The sequence below is a fragment of the Dreissena polymorpha genome, chromosome 2, assembly GCF_020536995.1.
Source record: "Dreissena polymorpha isolate Duluth1 chromosome 2, UMN_Dpol_1.0, whole genome shotgun sequence".
Classification (NCBI taxonomy): domain Eukaryota; kingdom Metazoa; phylum Mollusca; class Bivalvia; order Myida; family Dreissenidae; genus Dreissena; species Dreissena polymorpha.
In genome coordinates, this window is record NC_068356.1 from 82,090,116 (window position 1) to 82,102,441 (window position 12,326).

At 37.0% G+C, this 12,326-nt stretch overlaps 1 protein-coding gene across 6 annotated transcripts in view; it reads left to right on the forward strand.

Annotated features, from left to right (window-relative positions):
• The window catches only part of LOC127867815 (sulfotransferase 1A1-like), a 33,572-nt gene extending 21,701 nt beyond the window's left edge, over positions 1-11,871 (forward strand). For 3 of the 6 annotated variants that reach the window (XM_052409286.1, XM_052409285.1, XM_052409284.1), the window contains 3 exons: positions 5,604-5,706; positions 10,349-10,458; positions 11,695-11,871. In XM_052409286.1, coding sequence (XP_052265246.1) covers positions 5,604-5,706; positions 10,349-10,458; positions 11,695-11,843 — 362 coding nt within the window. In that variant the 3' untranslated portion in view covers positions 11,844-11,871. Of the gene's footprint in view, positions 1-5,603; positions 5,707-10,348; positions 10,459-10,862; positions 11,631-11,694 lie in introns of those variants that run through there. The other 3 variants (XM_052409287.1, XM_052409288.1, XM_052409289.1) reach the window with 3 other exon arrangements.
• Positions 11,872-12,326: the final 455 nt, after the last annotated feature.

Below are 12,326 nucleotides of genomic sequence, written 5' to 3' on the forward strand. Positions count from 1 at the left end.
AAACTGGGGGATGATGAGGCTAGATGTGGCGTAGGGAATAGCTCTTGTAGCATTTCGAACTGATCCACGTCATCTTGCTCCGCGGTGACTACTTGACTCGCTTCGAACCTCTGGTATTCAGGTCTTGTCGGGGTGTAAGGCAGGTTGCCAGCAAGAGGCGATGGAACCACAGCTTCTCCAGACACATTGGAACCACGGTTCAGTAGGCTAGCAAGAACCTGCGTTGTCATTTTAACACTGACCAGATCACCGGAATCACTGCAGCCTTGCTGAGTCACCTCAGAGTCCACACCCTCTTTCACAACCCTAGGGTGAGTTTTTTTATCAGCAACCTGCTTTGATCACCACCTCCTTGATTGCTGACATAAGCGCGTGTCTTCTATAGTATGTGACATGCTTTAACAAAGCCTCTATAGTGGAACACCGAAACAAGCACATTGAACAGTAAAATGGTGCTTCACTAAGTGCAAAATGGTGCTTCTGCACATGGTCAAACATTCTGTATCTCTCATTTATATATGTTGTTATATTCTTCTTGCAATGTATACATGAGAAGAGAGGTCTCTTTCTTGCTTTCTGTCCGTTCTCCATGACCTGCAAGTAGACACGTTTCACTATGTTCACCGGCTTGCTGCTGCATGAATCGGTTGTTATTAATCAGCAAATCAGTCAATATATTATAACATTAGTTTAGGTTTGTTACTTGCTGGCTGTCCCTATCTTGTAATTAATGTATTTTAATTGCTATTATTCATATTATTTTAGTGTTTGCATATACATTTGTCTATAACCCCCATGTCCTAAAAACAGTTTTGTTTCAACACATTCGTCCACAATGCACATACACACATTTATTCACACAATTTTGGTCAGACACTGCACGTAACTATGTACTTAATTTCTTCAAATGCTTTTGAACAGCTGTGATCCACTTTGGAACTGCATTTCCATAATAGGGCTTCAACTTGTTATGGTGGAACAACTTCTTCACGCCCGTTTTATCCAACTGGACAGTGAAATTAACTTCTGAAACCTTCTCTATGATAAGGAAGGGACCATCGTAGGCTTTTATTAGTTTTGGACACACTCCAACTTTTCTATTTTCATGTAGTAACCAAATTAAATCTCCAACATCATAATGGTGGAATGCAAGACGTGTATCATATATTTCTTTGCTTCTTTTGGTAGCACTGTCTAGGTGTTTTCGGGCTATTGCATGGGCCTTGTGCATGTGTTCTTGCATTTCAGTTATTGTTTCACAAGCTGTTTTAGGCGTAGCATTTGATACGTTTGCATGACCGTATATCACATCAGCTGGAAGCCTGATTTCCCGCCTCATTGTCAGCATATTCGGCGTGACACCAGTTGACTGGTTTGGTGTGGCTCTGTATGCTCCAGCAAGGCATCCTTAGAATAGGTCCCAGTCGTCGCCTTCGTCAACTAGGTAGGCCTTGACCATCTTTATTAGTGTCCGGTTAAATCGCTCCACTTGACCATTACCTCTTGGGTTGCGAGGCCTGGATCTAGTTTTCTTAATGGCAAGTAGATTGCAAAGTTCTGCCAAAGTTCTGCTTTCAAAGGCTGAGCCTTGGTCACTGTGAATAACTAAAGGTGTTCCCCATCGGTTGATCACTTCATTTAGGATCTTGTTTGCACATTATTCAGCTGTTTGACTTGGGACGGCAATTACCTCTACATATTTGGTGAAGTGGTCAGTTAGCACTAGCACGTACTTATTGCCCCTTTTGGTTCTTGGCCAATGGCCCAGAAAACCAACTGCTAGTATGTCCCATGGTGCGCCTGCTTTGATATGACCCATTGGTGCTCTTGGCGTCTTTTGTGGCTTCTTATCTGATTCACAAATGTCACACCCTTTGATGTACAATGCAAAGTCTGCCTTCATTTCAAACCAGTAGAAGCTTTGGGTAATGCGATCGTATGTCCTCTTAGCGCCCATGTGTCCAGCAGTGACACTGCCATGTGCGTCTCGAATCACTTCTTTTTGCAGTACTCTTGGTACAATTAACTGCAGATATGCATCTTGTTGATCAGCTTTCTTGAAGGAGCGGTAGAGGGAACCATTGACTAGCTTTAAATTGTCCGACAGTACCAAATAGTGGCGGGTCTCACGGTTACAATCACTTGCTTCATGCACTTTTGGTTTAACACCGTCAAGCATTGATCGGCGTATTAGGCTGATGTCTGTGTCTGCTTCTTGGAGATTTGCGATATCTTCTGGTGCATACTTTCCAGCCCACGACTTGAAGCATACTGAGTTTGAACCTCCTACCACAGGTGCTGTCTGTTCCTTTTCTGTTTCAGACCCGATTGCCCGGATTGGACAATTTGTTGTGGTTTCCCCGCTATTTTCTTCTGCTTTGTCCAAGGCTGCGATTTCATTACCTTTAGACAGGTCGGATTCAATCATTGAGTGTTGACTTTACATCATCCATTCTGACCTCCTGCATTTGGAGAAGGGTCCACATTTCAATGGTTCATCCATTATAACTTGGTCGCAATGGCAGTCTCGCGGATTGGGACATCTTGATAACCCATCACAATGCGCATGGCTTTTCCCAGGTCTGTAAACTACTTCAAAGTCATAGGGTGCCAAGATTTCCAACCATCGTGAACTTTTACCACTCGGTTCACGCATGCTAAAAAGCCATACCAGCGCCCGGTGGTCGGTACGAACGACAAAGTGACGCCCTAACATGTACTGTCTGTAGTATTGTACAAAGAACACAACAGCCAGTAACTCCTGCTCTGTTCTACAATAATTTTTATCTGCTTTGCTCAAACTACGGCTGCCAAAGGAAAGCACTTTTTCTCGTCCGGACTGAACGTGGGAAAGAACTGCACCTTTTCCTGATCCTGAGGCATATGTGTTCAATGTAAATGGTCCACCATCTAGAGTCCTTATGCATATTTCTGATTTGCAACAAGTTCACAGCAAAGTAGACTGCTTCTTTAATTGTTCTTGGTTCTTTTTTGAACCCCACTTCGAACCTAATGTCTTCATCATAGATACCATCAAGAAAGCGCCGAACTAGATCTTCTTCTCTTGTTCGCCTGTCTCGTCCACTATGCGCCTTGTCATAGAGTCTTTTAAGATCTGCTGCAAATTCTTCTAATGTTTCACCAGAACGCTGGCTTCGACGGCTAAATTTTGATGCGAATGTCCTTGGGGTCTCAATGACTCTAAAGCGACTGTCAATTTTCTTCAAAAGTTCATGGTAGTGATTCAACACATGGGGGAAGAGCTGTAAAAAGACAAACTGTGCAGCAGCATCTTTAAGTCGAGGTAACAGTTGGTTTAGTCGTTCTTCTTCATCCCAGCCATATCTATTTGCTAGGGCTTCAAACTGTGCTCGCCATGTTTCTTAGCCCTCTTTTCCGGTGAATGGTGGCATCCTGATATGGGGTGTTCTTGGTTGACGTAAGCTGGACTCTGTGTAATGTGGCGTCATTTGTCCCCTTTGGTTTTGCGCTATTGAGTGCTGGCCTTCATGTACTGGACCTCTGTATCGGTTTCCAGAATTCACCTCATTCTGTTGCTTCCAGAGGTTGTTCACACTGAACTGATTTTCAGTCTTATTGACACATTATGATTTGGCTCAGACATTTTGTTACACTATTAAGTTGAATCGCTAACTTATAGATCTAGATTTCTCGCTCAGTCACGCACACTCACTTAAACTGTCACACTTAAAGGTTCCCATTTTAAAAACAGTCATTGGTAGCGTATAATTTCATCATAAAATAAATTAATGTCATGTATTTACTTATTTGATTTGTGATACAGAGCACTTAATTTTATAATTATACTTAATTACAATAACTTATTTCGCGTTTGGTTCAAATCACTGGATTAGTTATAATTTTAATACTAATCCCACCGCTGCCCGCAATATGTTGTGCCCCGCTCCAGGCGCAAGTCTTATATTAGGTTTGCGCAAGTCTTATATCAGGTATAATTAGTAGCTCACTTTCAGTAAACGGTTATGGCAGTGTGGTTTTAAAATATAATGGTTATATTTGTCCATGAAAATAAGTCAACCCAGACTTAAGTTATAAAAACTTATTCAATGTAATTTATTGTCCAGCAAGGAACTTAAAAGAGTTACATATATGATGAAATACATTCTTTATTATTTACTGTAAAGTAGTACTGAGCAAATTTACTTCCAATGTGTTTAAATATTAAACTTGGCACCAGAGTTCTTAACCAAAATTCAGAATGGAGTTGTACTATCAATGGAATGGAATCCCTGGCCAGAAAATCTGAGGTATATATACTTTTCCAGTGACACACTGTGTCCTGTGTCATGCGCATGATGCAGTGTGTCATGCACATGACACGGTGTGCCTGCAACAACAAAAATTGTGCCCGACACAGTATTCTATGTGCCTTTTTAACAGGTGCTCAAATAAAATGTTCTTACGTATGGACCATTTGTAATGTAAAAGCAACTTTAAAATATGCAAAAACATATAACAACATAATAATACCTCAAAGGAACGTTTTCTGCTTTGAATTGAATTCATTTCAGAACTTTAACAATTATTTTAAGTACGAAATAATTCTCAAGGACTTTAAAAGTCGGCTTGACAGAAGTTGCTTAGCAACGGGCACGGTACAAATCAAGATGGCTGCCGTTTATTTCTAAGAAACAAGTGTGACAGTTTAATGTCAAAAAGCAATGGATTTAAACAATTCTAACTATTAAATATTGGCAGAAATGTGCACAATAGGACTAAAATTTGATAACTGCCACTTATTTGTATGAATTCTTAATTAATGACATTAACTTTAAGAAACAAATGTCTATCTTCAAACCGGAAGTAGGAACATTTTGACAATAGCAATTGAGTAAAAATTGTTAGCATGAAGGGAAACTAATTATAGCCTAATCATGTGATATTAGTGGCTGGTCTGTAACATATAATTGGTCAGCACTATTTATTATATGACCAGGCTAGGAAAAGCAATATGAATGAATGAACATTGAAAACAATTATGTTGTTGACAAGGAAATTCAGGTAACTAGTTTCAATGTAAATTTAGATTCACACTTAAATAATGTACTATGCACTGGGTTGTTACAATATGACATGATAGATATGGTTTATCTGGTTAAATGTGCAATTATAATAAACCAAACTTCGACGATATGTTTTTGCTTGTGTGTAATTTCACATTTTCTCCAGAATCTTGTAGTGAATTGTTGTTTCCGGTAAATGAAGTTACTTTGTTAGTATGTTTTATAAAAGTGTATTTGCTCATTCAGTTCACATATTGTGAAAATGTGCATATTGTATGATTACACGCCATAGTTAAATTGAACTGTACGGATTGCCATCCGGACATCTCTCTGGCGCAAAGGATAAGTTTCAGATGTTAAGGTGAATCATGAACATAGCGTACATACATGCGACATATATTGTGTTCTCCGGGGCAGTATATACCAATACATTTGGTACTTTTTAGCTTAAAATAGCGTGAAAATAGCGTGCATACATATACCATCTATAACATATTCTGAAGCGGTATGCGAGTGTTAGCGTGAACATACATACATACATACCATTTATATTTAAAGGGCAGGTAGGAGACTGGAAGAACTGGTTCACGGTGGCCCAGAGCGAGCAGTTTGACGCCTGGTGGGCAGAGCAAACCAAGGACATCACGAGGTTCTCCTTTCGGTACACGCTTGATCCGGGCTGTCAGTAGATTGGGTCGCATCAGTGTAGTGGTACGGTGCCCGCCCAGTGCGACCGAAAGTTCTTTGGTGCAATAAAAGTATTGGTTCTTCCCAGGAAGCGGACATGATAAAGTATCTTAAAAACTGAGGCCATATATCATGGCTTAAATAAATATATTTAAACTATTTAAAAGGTGTTAGCATTTGAATTTATTCTTTTTAATTTACATGTATACGATGCGTTAATGAGATAAAGAGCCCGTGTGTTTTAACAAAGAGAATTTGAATTTTAACGGCTCAACCGAATCGTCGTTTAACGGCCCATTCGTGCATTACCGCTATAAAAAAATAAAGATAATGATGATTTTTATCTTTGACCTTAACTATTGACCTTCAATAATTGGTTGAGTATGAAGCACATTCTTGTAAGGGGCAATAATACTCTGCAAGAATAGTAACATCAGTCATGAAATTCAGATGTTATTAAGAGGAAAGAAAGTACAAAAGATGACACTTTATTACAAAACAATGACTTTTTGCTTCATAACAACTCCATGTTGACATATTAGAATTGCATGTCGGTATATGACTATTATTATTATCATTATTGCATTATGCTATTCGTTACTATCACAATGACACGCTAGTTTGCCTTTTAGTTACATGCTTATAGCTTTATTGCATCTGTCGTTACTTGAAAACGAATTCATGTAGTGTTATGCTTCATCACGTTTTCTTGGCTTTATAGGAGACTAGTTTTGTGCGCCTTAGCAAGTCGTTTATGTGGAGTGACTGTCGTGTGTCCAACTTTGACAGACAGTTACAAACTACGTTGATTATTAGAACTAATCGATTTTCTGATTTATTTTTGTAAATCCCCATAAACACTCAAAATCAACGAATATTACGTAAACTGTTTCGTAAAATAAAGTTAACCCATAAAAATCAGTGTTCCTCTTAGCAATAGCCAAAATTTAAACGCTAGATGTGGTATTGTAATATAGATTTAACGAGATACAAAATGCTCGTAAGTATTTTTGTTACCATATATTCCATGTGAATTTTCCACGACGATATCGCTCGGTTATTGTCGCGGAAAATTCACATGGAGTATATTGTCACACAAAACATAAAGCATTTTGTATCTCGTGAAATCTTTGTTACGAGATCTTGCGTTGAAATTTGGAAGGAACACCGATATTTTATGTATTTATTTTTATTTTTATGTCCCCCACTATAGTAGTGGGGGACATATTGTTTTTGCCCTGTCTGTTGTTTGGTATGTTGGTTGGTTGGTTGGTTTGCGCCAACTTTAACATTTTGCAATAACTTTTGCTATATTGAATATAGCAACTTGATATTTGGCATGCATGTGTATCTCATGGAGCTGCACATTTTGAGTGGTGAAAGGTCAAGGTCATCCTTCAAGGTCAGAGGTCAAATATATGTGGCCAAAATCGCTCATTTTATGAATACTTTTGCAATATTGAAGATAGCAACTTGACTTTTGGCATGCATGTGTATCTCATGGAGCTGCACTTTTTGAGTGGTGAAATGTCAAGGTCATCCTTCAAGGTCAGAGGTCAAGTATATGTGGCCCAAATCGCTTATTTTATGAATACTTTTGCAATATTGAAGATAGCAACTTGATATTTGGCATGCATGTGTAACTTATGGAGCTGCACATTTTGAGTGGTGAAAGGTCAAGGTCATCATTCAAGGTCAGAGGTCAAATATATGTGGCCCAAATCGCTTATTTTATGAATACTTTTGCAATATTGAAGATAGCAACTTGATATTTGGCATGCATGTGTATCTCATGGAGCTGCACATTTTGAGTGGTGAAAGGTCAAGGTCAATGTCATCCTTCTAGGTTAAATATATGGGTCAAATTTGCTCATGTAATGTAACTTCTGCAATATTGAAGCTAGAAATTTTATATTTGACATGCATGTGTATCTCATGGAGCTGCACATTTCGAGTGGTGAAGGGTCAAGGTCAAGGTCATCCTTCAAGGTCAAACGTCATATAGGGGGACATTGTGTTTCACAAACACATCTTGTTCGAAATATTTTACGAAATATTCGTTGATTTTGAGTGTTTATGGGGTTTTAATGCCTGTCATCGGTGACACAGGGACCGATATATTATTTTTTGTCGTGATTGAATGAAAAGATAACAGAAAGCAAAGGATAATTTACACATTTCAGGGAAAATGCAATACAAACTAGATATATTGCGCTGCAGGCCGGTAGGAGTCGATGATAATAAAGACGAATATCTAATGAATCATATCATGCGTTCATATGTATGTACATAATTACATATGTACAGAATATATAACGCATAAACTTTGGAGCCAGTTTGAAGTGACACGTACCCCCTGTGTCAATCAACCCCACCCCTGGTAAATTCAGGCCTGCCATAGTTGTCTCCCTATATTATATAAAAGATAATTTGCGCTCGAACGTCAAATTGTTATTGCCTCCCTTTAATTGAAGAATACAGGGCATTGATACAAAGATCAAACAGGCCTTTAATCGCAGGCCGGTACACAGACACTGGGCCCAGGCGCCCGGCCTCCCAACTGGCTGTCGAGTTATGATTTTTAATAATGGGCCTGCTGCAAATTTTTCTCACAATAAAGGGCCCACAGTACACTTCCCCGCATACAAATGCGCAGATGTGTTTTATTGCCCCTGATACACAAGGCAATTATCGCTAATTTACTCGGGAAGCGGACAACGACAACGAGCGAGGCCTGGTATTGTAATGCGCAGCGGGAGATTAGAGGGTTAGGGTAAGGGTTTATAGGGGTCGGGTTTGGGTTAGGGTTAGCCTTAACCCTAACCATAACCCGACCCCTAACCCTAACCTAACCATAACCAGGGTTATCAACCCTATACCAGGCCTCGCTCGTTGTCGTTGTCCGCTTCCCAATTTACTCGCCAGTGGAGAAAAGCCCCTAGGGTCCTACTTTGTGATACATTTCTGTGAAAACTGAGTGTGTTTTAGATGATAAACATTTAATTATGAATTTAATTTGAAACTTTAGAGGAGGTTTGATTTCAAAGAGAAAATACTATAGGTTATATGTCAGTTACTGACATATAACCGTAATAGTATTTTCTCTTTGAAATCAAACCTCCTGTATATTCATACTTTATTTACATCTCTTAATAAAGATTTTTGAGTTTCAAAGGTTGCTTTTCCTTCATAATAAAACATCATACATTTCTGAAATCTTAAGTTTTAAACTTGTGTGTGAATTTCACACCAATGGTTAAAGCTTTAGACTTCAGAAAGGTGCTGATTTACTTGTTATATACCATTAATTTAAACCACAACATAAGGTTTTTATACGCATTAAAGTTCACCTTGAAACGTGCCGAATAAAACAATCTATTCGGGAGGGGCAACCCCTCTCGCACCCTCCCCGTTTGGGCCCTCAGTCAAAATTTCCTGTGTACGGCCCTGTATCGCCTCTTCAATCACAGGTTATTAATAGAAGAAGTATTAATGTACATGTTAAAAATTCAGTGAGCTATCAAATTTGTTTATATCACTTGACAGGTTATCGCTAAAAGAAATGGTATTCATTTAAGGGGCCTTTTCACGTTTTGGTAAATTGAAGAAAAAAAATCACATTCGCAAATTTTCGTTGTAGTTATGATATTTGTGAGGAAAAAAAATACAGAAAAGTAACCATGGTCTAAAATATCCATTATATGCATCTTTTGACGATTTAAAAACCTAAAAATTATAAAGCGTTGCAGCAAGAATCGATTGAATGATTTGGAGAGTTCTGTTGTTGTCGTTATCTTTTTTTGATACTACGGGGCTTGCTTATATTAAGTATAAAATACACCACTGATTGTGACGTAACGTCAAAAAGACTACACTTTGTTACATGAAAACGACGTCAAAACGACGTCAAAATTTAACAACTCGGCGTAAATTCAACACTAGAATGGTTACCTCCCCTTATCTATCGCATACTCTATATAGGGATCGGTACAAACTTATTTTACCCGTGTAGCATGAGAATTGCAAGACCGTGAGGGAGTTAAGATTAACCGGAATACAACAGGTCTTGCGCATGCGCAGTATGATGTTAACATGCTCGTGAGGAATGCAACGAGTATGTCAACGATTCTTGTCCTATTTTAATGATTATTGCACATGGCAAATGATTAAGATGCTGAAAGTCCTCTAAAAAAAAACGTACAAGATTGTTATGATTTTTACTCGTTAGTTTTCTTATTGCGTGAACACAAAAATAGCATTGTTATTATAACGTTAGCAGATTGATTCGGCTCCAAGCTATTTTGGCTTGGGGATATAATCTAGTTCGTTTATTATTAAAGCTTATTTTAACAACCATGTTTTATTCTAAAATAGTCGTTGTGCTGCGTCGTTTTACTTGGTGTTTCAAGATGTTCACAGGCGTGTTGTTTATTTTGCAAATGTTCTTACAGAATTTGTTCAAAGAATGTCAACATTAACTTCTATGGTTGCTTAAAAGCATACAGTACACATATTTTTAAAAATCAACGTGAGACAGACTTCCAGTAGAGTTGCAGTGTTCCAATGCCCCAGAGGAGCAATTAATGGGAAGTAAAAGAAGGTTTCAAATATTTTAGGCATAGGCAGACAAATGACCATGGGAACGGTATGTACAACGCACTGACATATGTCATCCAGTGTGGTCAGTTTCCGACAAGTGTGAGCCAGAAAACTGGATCTACCCAAAGTGAGTCATTGCTAGCACTTTTTCTATTAAGTATTTGTCTGTGAAAAAATCATAACTCATTTAAATATAAATGTATTTAAGAAATTAAAAACAAATTATGCTACCGTAAAGGTGTATGCAAATCTTCCACAAAAGATGAAAATGTATTGCTCAATCATTCTAGAAAAGAATGGACTCATTAATACCTTATATTATTTTTCTGTGTTGCAGTAAATATGTTTTTTTAATAAATAGTTATCCAAGGAATGGTAGAAAGTATGTTAAAATTCTTCCATCAGGGATAAAACTATCGTATAACTGATAAGTATTATTATAATAAATGATTGTTACACATGTAGTATGATTAATATGATATTATGCATAATATTTTAATATCGGTATCTTTGATATAAATGTTATTCTAGTGTTGTGTGAATGACAGTGTATCAATCTCTACGCAGAATTGTTCTTGGCTCTCACATACACCTCTGCAACAGGCTCAGCAACTTTTAGAACAAGAACCTTGTTCAAACCGAACAAACATTTTCAAAGTATATTTGATTGGAAATTTAGGATAGAAAATATTGAACAATGAAATACCACCACCAATCATTGTAGGGAACCTTTGACCCCTTCATTTGTGTTCAATCATTATCTGATCTACATTTAACAGGAAATTCCCCTCTTTATTTATTATGTCGTACTTGTACTGAACAGGTTTGATACTACCAATGTATATTTATAATCAGAGTTGTTCACATACTGATACCTTAAAACAATTTCTTATCTTCTTATAAGATTCATGTTATTATATTGATGTTAAGTGTATTGATATTATTTTTTTATTCAAACAAAATTGACATTATAAAAAAAAATCAGAACATGTCCCTTAAAATGGTGTCATATTTCTGGAAATATTAACAGAGGAAAACAAAACCATGCTATATTGTTAGATTGTAATACCAGTATTCAACACATGTGTTTAGGCCTAATCATTTAATTAGGATAATTCTAATAATTGAAAATACACGAACAATGCAAAATCATAAAAAACTGAACTTAAGCTGTAATCTGTTGCAGATTCACAGATGTGTGTTAATGATGTTGTTGTGTTGTGTAAGATAGATCCTGTGAACAATTATCTTAAGGGAAGTTTGTAAATAATACCACAGATAAAATATTTTGAAAGATAATAGTCTTCACATTGCTAATTTTCCTCTAACATGCCCTTGTATTTCAAGAAAGAATACTTTCCAGGCCAAAGGAACGATGTCTGGGTTCAAATCCCAGCAGAGGCTTCAGAGATGCATTTTGGGACAAGTGATATTTTATTTGCTTTACTTTATCCTTTAACTAAAACAAAGCATCATTCAACTGCATTGAAAATAATCGTTGATTATGCATAAATGAAAAGAAATAAAAGTTGAATTGATATCATTTTTCGTTTTTTAGTCACTCCAACTATCACGCAAAATTTGAATGCATAACAATAACATTTTTGGTGTCAATAGTCTTAATACAATACAATATAATGCAAAAATGAGAGGACAGAATAAACAAACTATATAACAATCTCACAATTTATAAAAATTCAAATTAATTAATAATAATTGGTCAGTATTTAAATACACGTATATATTTAACAAAAACCTCATAAATGTTATACATTCACCCATACAATCATTTAACCATTGAACCTTTTTATCTATGAACACATTTGTGAATTTAAGCTTTGAAATTGTGAAAAAAGAATAATAGGTATGATGCATGGGGAAATACAGTCAATGCAATGCTGAAAGGAATTAATTTAAGAAGTATAAATTTTGGTTCATCTTTAGTCAATAACCAAAATATAATATAGTTATAACTGTCAGTCATGTATAATTCAT